Genomic DNA, 18,424 nt, shown 5'->3' on the forward strand with positions numbered 1-18,424 from the left:
CGAAATATGCAAGATATTTTTCGTAAACCTTGAAGAACCCTCAAAGTGTAGAATTGCTTGTATTACAAATAGCTGATATTTTTGTCTTAGAGAATAGTAATTGTAATTGTAGCTTAAGAACTTAAGAGCCGTCTGTTAATTGAAAGAAGAGGTTGTTTATATAGTAAAGGGGTTGTAGCGTTAAAAGGAAAAACAGATCTTCAAAGAAGCTTAATTTCCGAAATTAAAAGGAAAAGGAATATATCAAGAATCAATTAGAGAAGTAAAAGGATCAATTTACCATAAGTGTAACATATTCCCAATTATTTACCATAATTGACGGAACTAATAAAATACAGAGCTGTCAGAGTATTTCAATTGGGTAGAATCGTATCCTGTCTTACCAGTAATATGTTACACAGTAATTTAAGGCAAATCAGGTATCAAAGCATGCCAAAATTTCATACACAATGATGTATATTCTACATAAGGACCAAAAATAATTCCAAGAATCAGTCAATACCTAAAAGGAGCCTACCACGTGGATTTTTCTTTTCAAAACATTATACGTATGCAACTCTTTCCAAGTACCGACCAAGTAACAAGGAATTCACATAGCAAACCTAACATTGTCAAACCCACAATCAATGGGAATTTTCGAATATATCAATGAACGAACTAGAATTCAAAAGAATCAATTAGTAAATCAATGTCAAATTTTAACAATTTCATACTTAAAAGTATGTTTAAAGAAAGAAGGGAAGAAGAAGGCAATAATATTAAGATTTAATGAGGACAACAAACCTGAGACGAATTCACTATGAATCTGTCATGATTCGGTGCTGAACAGCGGAGGTGGTGCTGGATCTGAACTGGTTACATCGGAGGGGGAGGGCGTAATTTTAATTAGGCTGCTATTTAAATAATAGTAGGAATAAATAATAAATAATAATAAATGATATATAATAATTATAATAATAAAAAATAAATACATATAAATAATAATAATATTAATAAACAGTAAATAATTATAACTAATAAATAATAGTAATGATAATAATAAATAATAATAAAATATATAAATAAGCAGTACTAAATTATGGAAAATTAGACAATGTATTTGCAAACAATGTGGATGTGCATAATTATGTGAAAAAAATAATTTAATAAATAGTAAAATTATATAAAATGTCGTATTTGAGTTTAAAATTATAAGAATGATACTAGAAGATAGAAGTAGTTTTGTGCATTTTTCTAAATTAAGAATGTTACACGTTAGTATGTATTTAATATAAGAATAATATGTAAAAAATATTAATAATTAAAATTAATTAATTTTGATAAAAATAGCAACCTAAAAGTGATATTGGGAGGTCAAAATTGGGTGTCAACAGTTCATATGCATAAATAGTACTGAGTATAACTGAATGAGAGTATATGAATAAAAACATAAACTATAACTGAGATCTTGATAATATTGGATACTGAGTCTGAATATTGTTTAACTGATATCTGAGTTTACTGCATACTAATTTACTGATAATTGAATGAATGTATCTAACAGTCTTAATTCTGTGGAACTACGCTAAGTTTCGTACTGAGCTGAGTGACTGTGTCTGACAGTCCTGATTTCTGTAGAACTAAACTGAGTTCTATACTAAGACTAGAACTGAAATTGAGACTGTGGGAGGTAATTATCTAATTGACATGCCCCTTTCTGAATAGATTGGGGTCCAACCTATAACCCCAGTTAGAAGGCTATTAGTACCGTGCCACGGGTAAAAACAAGTTGTAAGTTAACCCTCTCTAACAGGAAACTCTTTCGCCAACCCTCACTGGCAGGAAAACTCATAAGAGATGTATCAACCCTAGTCTGGCAGGAAGATATCTCACCTTATGGTGGTTACATAGTTCTGTAACGCAGGGATTGCTACGAAGGGTCAAACCCTCTGCTGGCAGGAATGCCCCCATACCTGGGTTCGCTCGATGCTGAATCCTACTCCCAACTAAATAGACGCTAAACTAGTTTCCTAGTTTATTCTAGGCTCGATTGAACTTTTACTGATTGTACTGTCTAACTGAATTGAACTGAATTCTATTAACTGACTAAGTTTACCGAGGTCTGAACTGAATACTGAACTAGACTAGACTGATACTTAGCCTACTGAGTTTTCTTGAGTCCTGTAACTGACTGAGAGTACTACTGATCATGACATAACTAAGATTATTCTATAACTGACACTGACTCTAGGTAAACAGCTAAATTGTCGGGTATTAAATACTCCCAAGACTCGATAGCATAAAAAGTAAAGCATCACAAGATCTTGCATAGCATAAAATACATACTTGTTCGTAATGCATCTATAGAGGAATTTTATCAAACTCTTGATTGGCATGATCTAGAACGCATGCTAATATGACATAATCTCACTATTAAGTTCACATGAACAATTCATCAAACACTTGGGGGACATAGTTTATGCACATAGTACTAATCATCACATGATCATCATAATTTCAACACCAAGATCATAATTTCGAGGCTTTAACATGAGTTCACATGACACTACATAAATACTGACTGATTTCACATAAGTCTTGCACTTAATCATGGATTAGAAATCCTATTAATATAATAGTCATGAACATGATCAAATAAAATCATGGAATTCATCAAATCTTCAACTTGTAGTTAAAAAAAGGGATACTTGAACTCCAAGGGTGGAAGGAAACACTTGGATGAACACTTAACATACCTTAAAGCTTGAATTCTGAGAGATTGGTGGTGGGTTCATGAGTTCTTGAATTGAAATTGATCCTCCTAGGGTTTTGTTCTTGAGAGATTTTGAGAGAAAGTGAGTGTATTTTGCTTAATGAGACCTGAATCTCATATTTTAGGGTTGAATAGGGGTGGGAAAATGACCTAATTACCCTTAAGAACACGACTTTTTAATGACTAAAAATTAAACTAGCGACACACAAGCCGAAGCACCGCATCATTGGCATAGACGCTATGGTCAACGCGCCATGTTAAATCTGTGTTGGTTTACTGAAATTTGTACTGAGCTGGGGGAAGAATTATTTGTCGACACGATGGATGACGCGATGCGTTGATATCGCGTTGACTCACTATTTTGATAACTCAAACATGGTCTAAAATAGTTCTAAAAAATTTTAAACTTGTTCGAAAACACCTAAAGGTATTCCTGATCATGAATCAACCTAAAGATTGACATTTCATGGTCGTAAAGGTCACGGAATAGACTTGCCAACTTACGAAGGCTAAAATAACACTTAGTATGGACACTTAGCTAACATTTTTCTAAGCTTGAGACCCCTTAATAAGCTTAAAGGACTGAGTTAAGCTAGGAATTTTGTGGGGTCGTACAACATCTCCCCCTTGAGAACATTCGTCCTCGGATGAGGCTGATTAAGATAGGATAACTGATAAGATAAAAGTACATACTGGACATGCATATCTGATGCACAAATACATGACTAAACTGACTCATGAATGCATGATTGGAATTACTAATAAGCTGAGCTTCTCATGTGATACATGTATATCTGATGCATGAATATATAACTGAAAAGCAATGGTAACTGATACCAAGTCTATAAAAGGCGAATCTCGTATAAAATTGAGTAAGCTTAAGGAAAACTATTACCTTGAGCTGAGTCTGAGTTTGCGGAGAAGAGTTGAGGATACTTGGTCCGCATGTCTGCTTCTACTTCCCATGTAGCTCTCTCAACGGACTGATTCTGCCATAGAACTTTGACTAGAGAAGCTTCTTTGTTCCTCAGTTTGCGAATTTGATAATAAAGAATTTTGATTGGAATCTCTTAATAAGAGAGGTTGCTCTAAACATCTATGCCCTCTATAGGGACTACAGATGTTGGGTCACCTATGCACTTCTTAAGGTGACATGGAACACTGGGTGCACTGAAGCTAAGTGTGAAGACAATTCAATATCGTAAGCTATATTTCTGAAATGGCTAAGAATTTAGTAAGGATCGACATATCGGGGAGTGAGTTTCCCCTTCTTGCCAAACCTCTTTACTCCTTTCATAGGAGAGATTTTTAAATACAAATAGTCACTAATCTCAAACTCGAGATCCTTTCTACGCACATTAGTGTATGATTTTTGTCGGGTCTGAGCTGTCTTAAGCCTTTCCCTGATCAACTGAACTTTTTCCAAGGTATCAAGTACCAAATCAAGCCCTACCACTGCGGCATTCCCACTTCAAACCAACCAATGGGAGATCTACACTTTCTCTCATAAAATGCCTCAAACGGGGCTATCTAAATGCTGGAATAATAGTTGTTGTTATATGTGAACTCAATCAAAGGAAATTGGTCATCCCAACTACCTTTAAAGTCTATCGCACAAGCTCGCAGCATATCTTCTAAAGTCTGTATGGTCCTTTTTGCATGACCATCTATTTGAGGGTAAAAGGTTGTACTGAGATAAACTCGGGTACCAAGACCCTTTTGGAATGCCTTCTAGAAATAAGAGGTAAATTGGGTACCTCTATATGAGATAATGGACAACAGAACACCATGAAATCTGACCAACTCTTTGATGTAGAGTTTGGCATAATCCTCAGTTGAGTAAGAGGTATGGACTGATAGGAGATGAGCTGATTTGGTCGTGTTATCTATAATGACCCAAAATGAATCGTGCTGATGACTAGTATGAGGAAAACCCATCACAAAGTCCATGTTCATTTCTTCAAACTTCTAAGTGGAATGGACCCACTTGGCTTTTGATGCTCAATCTTAACCTGCTAACATGTTGAGCACTTAGCCACAAACTCTACAATGTCTTTCTTTATCCTATTCCTTCAGTAGATCTCCTATAAATCACAGTACATCTTAGTGGCCTCTGAATGACTAGAGCACACTATGCGCTTTTGCAAGAATTTGCTGCCTCAAGTCATCTACACCTGGTACGCATAGCCGACCCTGGCAACGTAACACACCATCTCCCCCTTGGAAGAAAACCTCTACTTTTTGATCTCTAACTGATTCCTTCAACTTGACCAGAATGGATCCTTATCCTATTTGTCCTTCACCTCAGAAACTAGGGACGATTCTGAACTACTCTGCACCCATACGCTACCGTCTGAGGAATCGACTAAGCGAACACCTAGTCGATCTAGCTGATGAACTTCTTGAGCTAACTTCCTCTTACTATCCTCAACATGGGCAACACTTCCCATAGATAGTCAACTGAGAGCATCAGCCACTACATTGGCTTTGCTCGGATGATATAGAACATTTATGTCATAATCTTTCAACAACTCCAACCACCTTCTCTGATGGAGTTTTAGATCTTTCTGAGAGAACACATACTGTAGTCCCTTATGGTCAGTGAACACATCCGCATGCACTCCATACAAATAGTGCCTCCAAATATTTAAGGCAAACACTACTGTTGCTAACTCAAGATCATGAGTAGGATAGTTCTTTTCATGGGGCTTAATCTGTCTTGAGGCATAGGCTATGACCTTACCTATCTGCATCAAAACACACCCCAAACCGACTTTGGAAACATCAAAATACACGACAAAGCCGTATGAACCATCTGGTAGGGTCAAAACTGGAACTGTAGTGAGTCTTATTTATTATTTTTTAAAACATAATAAATAAAAATGGATCGAGGGAATTATGGATTGAGAGAGTACATTTTTAAAGTTTAAAGTTGTAGGGAAGTTTAACATTTAATATAAATTCATAATGTCTAATTTCAAATGAACACATCTAGGCTTTGATTTCTTCTTTAAGAAATGAATGTTTTAAAATCAACTTAAGCCACATTAAAGTAGTTTTCCCATATAACTATTAGAGGGGAAAAAACAATAAATAGTATTAATACCCAATTAATATTGGATTATATTCAAACAGATGAATCATGTTATTTAACTGACAGAACTTCTTATGTCTAGGCATAAGCAAAAAACATGGAAAAGCTCAATGTATTCTCATGCTTCCTCGTGTTGTTTCTCTGCACAAGGTTTTGTCAGGTAAATTTTCATTACCAATTTATTATTAATTTTTAAATATATTTTTTAATAATTTTGATTCTTTAAATTTGTAAAATATGTGCATTTTTAGTCTTTTCAAATATTTAGTAAACTTTAATTATTAGATTTTTATGAAAATTGTGTTGAAAAAAAGATTTAATTATGGAAACTCAAATTTGGAGGTGAACTCTTTGCTATTTTTCGACAATATCTGATGTCTGATGTAGATTCTTTAGGCCTCTATTATTACTGAAGTAATGGTCTCTAAAATCTTTGGTGTTTTGAGTTGATTTATTACTCATTATGTTTGTTAAATCTAATATTTAGAATTTGACAAATATAAAACAAATATGAAAATTATTTATTTTGACAAACTTAAAAGACCGAAATATATGAAAAAATATTTATATTCATCCCAATCATAAGAGACTATTTAATTTATCTTATTTATTGTGAGAGTAAATTATTATTTTTTCATACAGGGAGCCCCTAATAAAGGGACTTGGTGTGTTGCAAATTGGTTCGTAAAAGATGATGACTTAAAAGCCTATCTAGAAGAAACATGTGATGGGCGCATTTGTAGAAACATTCTACCGGGTTATCCTTGCTTTGAGCCTAATAATTATCATAGTCATGCTTCCTATATTCTTAACAAACAATTTAAGAAAAATCATGCTCCATGTCGTGAGGATCTCGGCATGATAATACATATGAATCCATGTAAGTTTTTCTCACAATAGATTACTAATTTAAAGTTAACACATTTATAATTCTATAAAGAAAAAGTTTACTTATTTTATCATGTCTATTTTGTGATTTTGCAGCTTATGGAGATTGTAAGTACAAATGAAATATCTCAACAAGAGAGTTCCTTCAATTAGAGGATGGAAAGTACTTTAGTTTGTATTAATTATGTTAATCATAACTATGAAGCATCATTGAACAAAAAATGATTGCTTCTTTGATCATCTATTAATCATTTTATCATATATGTAATATCCTCTATTTTAGTATCTATATGAAATATATTTGAGATATTATAGCAGTCTCTTGATCTGAATTTTATGAATGTGAAGATTTTGATTATCATTACATATTTTAACATGGTGATAATAATAATCGGTCGGTTCAAAGTTGGTTATTGGGCTGGGACAGTCCGTGTCTCGATCCAAAAGTTGAGATTATGTTGATATTTATCTTGGTCCAACCTTGATAAGTAAATCAAGTTCTCAAAATAAAAAAATTCAAAACCAGCTATAAAATAAAACAAGACGAGACATTTAGAACGAAGTTAGGCCATAAACATTAACAAATGTAGAAGTCCAGACAAAATGCATAACCATCCCAAAATCTAGTATCATAAGTATAAGAGCATATAAAAATTATATTTGAATTTAAAATTATACATGAGTTTGTCTCCGAGATAAATAAAGACATCAAGTAGTTAAGGTGAGGCCTGCAACCAACTCTGAAAGCCTACAGCGTGCCAGTACCCCAAAATCTCCAACTGATCAAGAAAAAAATCATCCACCATGTGTCATACTAGATTAGGATCTACACCAAAAGGGTATAGTAGGAGTGAGTAAGGTCCACTTGTACTCAGTAGGTATCGTAGATAGACTGAGCAAAGCAAAAAATAATACAAGTAAATAAAATACTATGAGCATGCAATCTGGAAGCCAAAAAATTTTCAAATGATAATTTTAATATATATAAACAAAATTAAATAGAAACAGGCATTCACAAAAATACATAGAAACTGATTTCATGTCAAGTAAACACATAATGAAAACACAGAATATGCGAATGCAATACAATGAATGATAAATAAGTAGTTGAAAGTCATTTCTGTATGCACATATTGCCCCTCAATGCTCCCAAATAGGACCATGGGGGGTTCGCAATCCGTTTACTATCTCAAAATTTTCACCAATCTCAATCTCATGCCTTAGTCTACCCGACCAGCACATCCCTTGGTCTAGGCATTTTTAAAAGTGTTTCATTTTTTTTCAAAACTTAGGGTTTCTCTATGATGTCGATATCTTATGAAATGAGGATAATATGCTTCGAATCAAATCAGTATACGGATCACAAATCCACTTAATAAGTATATAAATCAACTCAATATGTCAATAGTTCATGATATTAGTTCTAGTTTGGCACCACTGAAATAGATACACATGTAAGACATTATTGATATCATTTCAATCCAAAACTCAGACATTTTTGACATGATAAGGGAAAAGAATGCTCAAAAAGACCCATACTATCTATTTTAACCCCCGCACTGGCATCACATTATGAATAAAGATAGTTAAATGCACAAATTAGGTTTAATGATGTCAAATATAGCCTCCCAGACATGCAACTCATAATAAATAATAGGAAAAAATTTAGAAATAGCATACTTATCCCCTTAATTATGAGTTTCATAGCAACAGTTTCATGATTACATAATATAGCAAGTTGTATTATGTATTTTTGCAAACTGTAGCTACAAAAATACAAAAACATATAATTTTTACCACCCTTATGATCGATATGTATTTTGGATTTTTGTAAACTGTTGCTACAAAAACACAAATACATATGCTACAAAATGTAATTTGATAAAAGTGTTACTATTTTTTGTAATTTAATACATAAGTATGCTACTTTATGTATTTTTTCCTAAATCATATCATGAGTCAGCAACAACAAAATATAAGTCCCCACTCGGATATCACACAATATACAATAACTCGAAAAGTATTTTTCATAATTATTTTTCTCAACTCATAGCATGCTTTACTTATTTATCAACTATTCAATCAAATCTGAAGAAATTTAAGCTATAACCTACCTCAAAGCATCGAAATTCAAGTATAAAGTCCTTCAACACAGAGTTTTTCCCTTTCAAACAGCCTCAAAATCAATCAAAACATACAAATACAACATCTATGTATTAAAATAAAGCTAATTATAATCATATTGGATATATTTAAGTCAGGTCCAACATGATTTCATAAAACAAATTAATAAATGAAAAGGGTAAAATCAAAATTTAATTTTTGAAACACATTTTTCAAGGTTATAGGAGCCTATAGTTGAAACCCCATGCAAAAACAAGTAAAAATAAGGTCCAAAGCAAAGAAAAATTATTTTAAAATTTTTTGAAAAAAAATCTCAAAATTTCATTTTGAAACCAAGATTAAAGGGTATTTTGATGATATAATTCAATGTAAAGCAATGAAAATAACGTTTTGGAGCTTACTCAATCTCAAATGGTGATTAAAATTCCAAATATTGCTCAAACTCAAAGTGCAAAGTCCAACAGTAGTGAAAAATTATAAAAAAGAGTATATATAAACGATGTTCACTTTAGCGGCTAAATAACCGCTAAAGCGGTACCAAGCCGTTAAAGTGGCCAACCATTTAAACCACACTTGGCCGCTAAAGTTTCTATTGCTTAAGCAGTCTTAGGCCGCTAAAGATGCTACTACTTAAGCGGTTCTTGACCGCTTAAGTGGCTACACCAGATATTAGCTCATCAACAACTTTGTTAGGTTTGCAAAGTTATCGATCGACCCCTCGAGATTCATTTGAAATCCCATGAATGCAAACAAATTATGCTACTAGACTAAATTTGATATTTTAGATTCAATGGCAACATCAATTTTCAAAATGAGAACGTTTTCAATAAATTAGCTCCCTAAAATCCTATAAAGCAAATTTCACAAATTTTTGAAATGGAGGGTCAAAATGCAAACTAAAGGCTCTGAACATGAATCAACTCTACTATTAACCTATAACGCCTTGAGTCTGTACTCCGGCCGCTATACTGTGCTAATAATTTTTGAAGGACCACTAGCTAACTCATGACTAGTACCTGTTGTGAGCACTGAATAATAGTAATACTGCAATAACAATATAACTGAGATAAATGTGGAAAACTACCAAATGGTTCAAATCTGAAAACAATACTGTATACTGAAATCTGAATACTGAAAGAAACTATCTGAAAATACTCTAGTCTAAAAAGACTCTAAAACTGTCTGAAAACATGGAATTGATGGGACAAGTCCCTAACTAACTCCAACTACTGAAAATGAACTGAAATACTGAAATAAATAATCATGTCCTCGAATTATGAGAACTCATCGCAACTCTGACTGCTGAAAATCTGATCTGCTAAGTACGATCGGGAGCCCGTGCGTCTAAACCTATGCTATAAGACAGCATAGTGCAAGAAAAAAATATGTGCCAGTACTTTGAATGTACTGGTTGCTAAGTAGGGTAGGTTGTAATGCATGGGTAATATTAACTGAATGACATGAGTATAACTAAATGAGAGTATATGCATGAATATATAAATTGTAATTGAGATCGTGATGACACTAAATACTGAATATGAATATTGATTAACTGATATTTGAGTATACTGATACTGTATTACTGATAACTGAGTGACTTTATCTGACAGTCCTGATTCTGTGGAACTTACTTAGTTTCGTACTGAACTGAGTGACTGTGTCTGCCAGTCCTACATCTTTAGAACTGAATTGAGTTCCATACTGAGATAGAATCTGAAACTGAGACTGTGGGAGGTAATCATCTAACCGATATGCCCCTTCTCTTAATAAATTTGGGGTACAACCTGTAACCATTGTTGAAAAGGTATCAGTACCATACCACAACTAAAGACAATAAAACAGATACCCTAATCTGGTAAGTACTCTAATGAGAACAGTGGAACCCTTAACTGACCATTTAAAACACTTCATCAACTCTCAATTGGCAAGTTTGATGTCTCAACCTACGTTGTCTACATAGTTCTAGAATGCAAGGATTGCTTCTAAGGATCACACCCTCTACTGATAGGTGAGTCCCCATTCTTGGCCAACTGAATAGACACTGAACCGATTTTCTAGTTCATACTAGGCAGGACTAAACTGTTACTGATGGTACTGTTTAACTGAACTGAACTGAGTTTACTGAGTTTCATTTATTGATAGAATACTAGTGGATTCTATTAACTAACTGAGTTTACTAGATATTGAACTGAATACTGAATACACTGAGTTTTTTTGAGTTCTGAAACTGACTGTGAGTACTACTGATCGTGACATGACTGAGACTATTCTGTAACTGACACTGTCTCTAGGTATACAGCTAAATTATCAGGTATTAAATACCCCTAGGACTCGATAGCATTAATAATAACAAGACACGACAACTTTGGGATACGTACGATAGCCAACTGTTCATAATGTAATAAATGGAGCACTTCATCAAGCACTTGAAAGTCATGAACTTGTATATGGATAGAGATGCATGCTATCATGTCATGGTACACTATTAAATTCATATAGGAAGTCTAACAAACACTTGTAAAGCATAACTTTAGCATGAGAGTAATTTTGAACATGTAGTTCTAGCATGAATTCATCTTAAGACCACTCATAGATCACAAGGCACAATTTATTCACTTAGGCATTTTGAAAAACACATGGGAGGCATAACTTTATGCTTAGGCATGAACAATAAGCTAATACATCTTGGCCACATTAATCAACTCAATTTCAAAGAATGCAACCCACATGCTATCATAAATTCATGAAATTGATTAAAGATATCTACATGGAAATCATATAACAACATCAATATGTGAACAATTTAACCCACAATAAGGAAATCACAATTCATGTTTTAAAAAGGGTTTCTTAAACTCCAAGGGTGGAAGGGACCCTTGGATGAACACTTGACATACCTGGATTTCTAAATTCGTGAGGATTGAAGTGAGTTCTTGAGATTCAATTCTTGAAATTTTTGAACCTAGGGCATGTTCTTGAGAGAATTTTATGAAAAGAATGAGCAATTGTTCTATTTGGGGCTTTAATCTCGTGTTATGGAGCTATGGGGTGAAGGTAATTGACCCTTCTGACATTAAAAATGTGGAGCTGGAATGCAGAAATTACCCAAGCCAGATTGGCCAAGGCGTTGCGGGCTCTAGAGTGCCGCTCTAAGCGAGGCACCGCGGTGCCCATCGCGGCTACCCCAGGTACTAGACTGGGCAGGGCGCCGCGGGCTAATCGCCCTGAGCTACTGTTTTGGGGTTCCAAACATGCCCTTACGCATGTTCAAAAATTCTAAAATTCACCCGATATGTAATATTGACTTTCCTGATCATGAATCAACTTAAAAATCAACTTACCAAGGTCGAGAAGGTCATAAATAAATTCATCGAAGTTTGGAGGCCTTAGAAAAGACTAATTACTCATTCTTAGTTGAAATTTTTCTAAGTCTGGGATGCTTTATCGAGCTTTAAAAGGTTGAGTTAAGCTTAGGATTTTTTGGGGTCTTACAATATCTCCCTCTTGGGAACATTCGTTCTCGAATGAGACTGACTACGCTGAGACTACTGACATACTGAACTTATTTACTGGACATGAACATCTGATACATGATTACATGACGACTGACATTATTGACAAACTGAAATTACATACTAAATATGTATATCTGATGCATGAATACATGACTGGGTTTTGATTCATGAATGCATGACTGGGATTACTGGTAAGCTAAGTTTTCTTATACTGAACATGCATATCTGATGCATGAATATATGACTAAATCGAATATATGACTAAATCGACTCATGTACATATGACTGAATATTCAATGGTAAATTGGTAACTGATGTCACACCCCTTTTTTCGCTCGAATAGATCAAGTAGAAGGGTTTTTTCAATTAAAGTGACAGTTTTGAATAAGGATTAGTTTATTTACAGAGTCGCTACTTGGAATTGAGTTGTGGTGTTCCAAGTCACCTTATTGAGTCTCTAATCAAAAGAAAATGACTCTTTATTTTGGTCTGCAAAAATAGAAGATCGGGTAAGAAATTCTGTTGATCAAGGAAAAGGTGTGAGGCACCCCTCGAGTTTCGTGGTTCAAGTACGATCGCTTTTATTGACTTATCTTGACTAAAACTATTTTTTATAAATTATGCTAAGGCCTAAAATTGTTCATTTATTATACTAAGAATAACTGTCTAAACCTGTTATATTAAATAAATCAGTGAAAAAATAATTTCTAAAAGCTATTTGTCAATTATTGCATCCTTGAATTTTTAAATGTCTCAAACAGATGGGTATGCTGCATTCTTAATTGAGACGAATATTTTTGAACGTGCCTAAAAATTGCCTAATGTTAAAGGCGTTGATTTATAAAAATTGAGACTATTTTTATTGATTTTTTCTTCTTATTTTATCTCACTTAATTTCTTAGTATTTAAAAGCATAATAAAATTACAAATAAAAAAAAAATCTTTCAAATAACATGTCTAATCGTATTATGACCTAACTTATTGTGAACAAGAAAACAAACAAATACCCTGCATTCAATAATTTAAATATAATTAAATAAATTGTATATAAATCCACCGGAGAAAACGAAAGTTGTATTATTTAAAATCACACGCCACCTTTTTAATCTTAATTGAATATTTTTGAAATTTAACTTGTAAAGATCATATAAATAATTTAAAACAATAACTAAAGATACACACTTAATTACATATAATAAAATTATTATTATTATTATCATTATTATTATTATTATTATTATTATTATTTATTAATACATGTCAATGTTTTTTTAAAAAATTTAAAAAAGTTAAAAAAAATAAAAAAAAATTGCAGAGTTAACTATAAAAATAAAAATTTTATCTGATCTTAAACCATTCCAAATATATATCAATGAGAATCAGAAAACATATTTGAATATAACTACTTCACACATCAATGAAGAGAACAGTACTAGTTGCACTAAAAATCCTAATAATAATTAAAAAAAAAAAAATCTTTCATCATTTCTCAAAATATATATATATATATAATTCATGAATAAGAGCAAGCAACTTCAAAACAACAGATCAGTGTGTGTTTGTGCATTTTTTATTATTTTTTTTCGATCCGTCCTTTCCGTGTGCATGTGTTTTGCGTATGTTCAGTGTGTGTATTTATTCCTTGTGAAAATTATATATTAATGAAGTGAATGTTTTTGGTGAATAAAATATAGCCCCTTTCCATCCATGTATGCTTGTATGCGTTGCTACCCCAATATAAACATATCTATAACTTTTAAATTTTTTTTTTCAAATATCAAACTTTATAGATTTAATACTCTAATTCACTTTTCATTCAACATTTTTAAGTAACAAAATATACGGTATAATTTATAATAACCCATTCACATCAATAATTAACTTTTGCACATAAAAAAAATATACGAAGCCAGAGAACTGATTTGATTTCATACTTCGATTTAGGATGATAACAATTATAAAGTAACAGTACCAAAATGAAATAAGAACCTGTTGATGAATCAAAGCAGAAACTTGAATGTCGCTACCGAAAACTTGAACGTAATTCGAATTCAACTTCACTCTCTTTTCTCTCTTTTTCTCTGTCTTTCTTTTCTATTTTGTTTTGGTTTTGATGCAGTAGTGTTAATGTCCGTAGTTTTTTTCTGGGGGAAGAGTCGATTAATAGGGGAATTCTTTGGGGGGAACCGTTAAAATTATCAGATAAGGGAGGAGAAATTCAAATTTTAACTCTTTTCTTTTTCTTTTTTCACTATTTTTTATACATAGAAGATAATAATAATAATAAAAATAATAAATAAATATAATATTAATAAAAAATAATATAATAAGTATTAATTGATTTTTATATTTAAGAAAATACAATAAAAGTTTATAAATATCCAAAAATAAATATAATTAAGATAGTACTAAAACTCTTAGCTTATTTGTTTAAAATTTAAAAAAAAAAAAAAGAAGAAAAATATATATTTTTAATTTTTTGTATTATTTTTAAAATTATAATAAAAATAAAAATAAAATATCCCAAAACTATCTTTATTTTAGTTATTTATTTTTTAACGAAAAATTTATTAAAAATAAATAAGAATTAAAATAAAATCGGACCAAATATAAATATTTAATACCAAAAACATATATATTAAACTCGGAGAAGGTCAAAATCACGTGTCTATATTTTGCCCCTCTTTGTTTGAAATCTCGAAGAGTTTTCATATAAAGAAGTAGATAAATAGATGATTTTTGACCCTCCAATTATTCAAAAAGAGAAGATAAAATAAAATAAAATAAAATAAAAGATGTTATCGAGTTCTAATTTTGGACCGCCTACATATCCCGGATTACAATGAAATCAGGTCACATGTAGTTCAAAGGTAACATGGTGAGAGGATGAGTTAGAGGTTGATTGAGATTCCGCCGAGTTTCCGATTAACGAGTTCTGCTCTTTTTTTTTTACATTCAAATGACTAACAAAAATAAAAAAAAGTGAAAAATACAAGTGAAAATTGCAATCTCTAGAATCTTAATTCAAATCTTCATGACTTGAACTTGAAAATTCTCCCTATTCTTCAGGGGGCTCCTGACTTGTTATTCCTTCACCCTGTTCTTCTGGAGAACTCCTGACTTGTTACTTCGTTTCTCTTGTTTGTTAGGCTGGCTCCTATATTTTCTTTTTCTTCACCCTATTCTTCAGGCGGGCTCCTGGACTTTCTTTTTCTTCACCATATTCTTCAGGCGGGCTCCTGAACTTATAACTTCTTCACCCTGTTCTTCAGGATGGCTCCTGGACTTTTTTTTTTCTTCACCTTGTTCTTCAGGTGGGATCCTGAACTTTTTACTTCTTCACCCTGTTCTTTAGGCGAACTCCTGACTTGTTACTTCGTCTTCACCCGGTTCTTCAGGCGGGCACCTGGACTTACAACTTCTTCACCCTGTTCTTCAGGTGGGCTCCTGTACCTTCTTTTTCTTCACCCTATTCTTCAGGCGGGTTGCTGGACTTTTTTTTTCTTCACCCTGTTCTTCAGGCGGGCTCCTGGACTTTCTTTTTCTGATTTTCAAAATATGTTCTTGGACTCAAAATAAAAGGTCAAACAGAAAAATAACATCCCATTCTTTAGGAGGGTCCTGGACATAAAATAAATTTTCATTCTTCAGGAGGATCTTGAGCTGAAAGTAAAATTCAATAAACACGAACAAAGTTTTTGCCCCAGTTTGTACTAGAAAATTTTGTGAGCATCATCAGATTACAATTTTTGAAAAGTATAGAAAGAGTGAATCAAAGCCTTGCTAAAGAAATGCGTCTCGTCGGAGTAAAACTGATGACCAAAATTAGGAAGTGTGTCTCCTAAGAGTTAAATTGAAGGACTCGACTAGAAAGTGCATCCTTTAGGAGTGAATGTTCAAGTTAAGAAGTGTTTCACCTAACAAATAAAAACTGACTTATTCAAACTAGGAAGTGTATCTCCTAGGGGTTGAATAAAATGAATCAACTAGAAAGTGCGTCTTCTAGGAGTGATGGTTCAAGTTAGGAAATGCTTACCTAACAAATGAAAACTGACTTATTCAGGATAAGAAGTACGTCTCCTATGGGTTAAATAAAATAACTCAACTATAAAGTGTATCTTCTAGGAGTGATGGTTCAAGTTAGGAAGTGCATCACCTAACAAATGAAACTTGAATTATCCAGACTAGGAAGTGTGTCTCTTAGGGGTTGAATGAAATGACTCAACTAGAAAGTGTGTCTTCTAGGAGTGAATGTTCAAGTTAGGAAGTGTTTCACCTAACAAATGAAAACTGACTTATTCAGACTAGAAAGTGCATCTCCTAAGGGTTGAATGAAATGACTCGACTAGAAAGTGCGTCTTCTAGGAGTGATGGTTCAAGTTAGGAAGTGCTTCACCTAACAAATGAAAACTGACTTATTCATACTAGAAAGTGCGTCTCCTACGGGTTGAATAAAATAACTCAACTAGAAAGTGCGTCTTCAAGGAGTGATGGTTCAATTAGGAAGTGCATCACCTAACAAATGAAACGTGAATTATCCAGACTAGAAAGTGCATCTCCTAGGGGTTGAATGAACTGACTCAACTAGAAAGTGTGTCTTCTAAAAGTGATGGTTCATGTTAGGAAGTGCATCACCTAACATATAAAAAATGACTTACCCTAATAAGGAAGTGAGTCTCCTAGGGGTATAGGATGATGAGTTTTCACTATGATTGTTATTACAAAATATGTGTAGAAATATTGCCTCTTGCATTTGCAAAAGTAAGGAATTTCATCTTGTTGATATCTAAACTTTAAAGCATTTAAATTAAGGGCAAGTTCCTCTCTATTTCAAACAAAGACCAATTATGATTTAAAAACGTAGTGGTTGATTTGTGGCATCTAGCTATTGAGGTAACGACTCTTGCATTTGTCATACTCAACTCCATTTTAATTATTGATAAGTATTGTTGACTTGCATTTTTTACCCCCAAATTCTTTTTTTACTCAAATCATATTTCTCTTGCATGATGCTTCTGGGTTTAACTTCAAACATACCTGTCACTTCTATGAGTCCAAAAACTGTCAGGTGACAAGCATTCTTGAATATCTTACTTTATTTTGAAGCATGTTAACTTGGTACATCATCCCTTTGTCATGCTTTGTGCAATTGAGGGAGTTGGTAGCAAGTTTTGAAGCTCTTTCTTACTTAACTTGATGTGAATTTGACTCAAAAAAAAAAATTGCAAAAGATGACTATGATTTTTCATATGACGACAAAAATTCAAAAATAAAAATTAAAAAAAAAGAAAAAGGGAAAAGGGAAAGACAAAGTCCATCTCTTTTTCAAATCAACATAAAGCAAAACATATTTGAGTGTGATAGTTGATTCCAGTGATTATGACATACATTTTTTAATTAAACAATTGGATCTTTCCACACTAATCATTTATCAACTTTTGCCTACTTATTGAGTTTGAAACCGAGCCACTGCAGAATTTGTTCGGTCTTACAATACTCCTTCGGCTTGTGGCACCTTTATGGGTTTTTGCCAGTGAGCCTATCTCATTTTCATTTCTTTCTCAGCTCACTGTCTCTTTATGGTGCCCAAAAGGGTTTTTACCAATAAGAATTTATCATTTTCATTTTTATTTTTTATTTTTTTAAAAGAAAATAATACCCAATATATGAAATATCACTCACCCATAAGATGTTAAGTCTTGACATTCTCAAAGATTGATCTGAAGGTCTTTCTTTGATTGTAACTTGGCTTTTAGAAAGGGTTAGAAAGAAAGGGCGGCATGAGGCTCAAAATTTACATAAAAGTGGGTGAAACATACAACTTTTGGAATCAACTCTTTTAAGAAAATAAACTTTTGCCTCAGTTTTATCTCATTCTAGGTAACTTTAATTTTCTTTTGGTTGAACCGAACTCAGAGTAGGGCTGCCTACGTATCTTGTCATAGCAAGAATCAGGTCACACGTAGTTTCGAAAGGCATTCTTTTTTTTAATCGAATCTGGGTTCTCATTTTTCTTTTCTTTGATTCTTCTCTTTTTGGGATTTCTTTTTC

At 32.9% G+C, this 18,424-nt stretch overlaps 1 protein-coding gene across 1 annotated transcript; it reads left to right on the forward strand.

Annotated features, from left to right (window-relative positions):
• Positions 1 to 5,917: 5,917 nt before the first annotated feature.
• Positions 5,918 to 7,054, forward strand: LOC107852776 (glucan endo-1,3-beta-glucosidase). Its single transcript, XM_016697824.2, has 3 exons — positions 5,918 to 6,006; positions 6,489 to 6,726; positions 6,831 to 7,054. The coding sequence occupies exons 1-3, from the start codon at positions 5,944 to 5,946 to the stop codon at positions 6,854 to 6,856; spliced, it is 327 nt and encodes a 108-aa protein (XP_016553310.2). The 5' UTR covers positions 5,918 to 5,943; the 3' UTR covers positions 6,857 to 7,054.
• The last annotated feature ends 11,370 nt before the right edge of the window (positions 7,055 to 18,424 follow it).

Source organism: Capsicum annuum, chromosome 1, assembly GCF_002878395.1.
Source record: "Capsicum annuum cultivar UCD-10X-F1 chromosome 1, UCD10Xv1.1, whole genome shotgun sequence".
NCBI lineage: Eukaryota > Viridiplantae > Streptophyta > Magnoliopsida > Solanales > Solanaceae > Capsicum > Capsicum annuum.

Coding starts and splice junctions, on each gene's coding strand:
- LOC107852776 (XM_016697824.2), top strand. CDS start 5,944: ATGGAAAAGCTCAATGTATTCTCATGCTTCCTCGTGTTGTTTCTCTGC. Junction 6,007..6,488: donor TCTGCACAAGGTTTTGTCAG/GTAAATTTTCAT, acceptor TTTTTCATACAG/GGAGCCCCTAATAAAGGGAC. Junction 6,727..6,830: donor GATAATACATATGAATCCAT/GTAAGTTTTTCT, acceptor GTGATTTTGCAG/CTTATGGAGATTGTAAGTAC.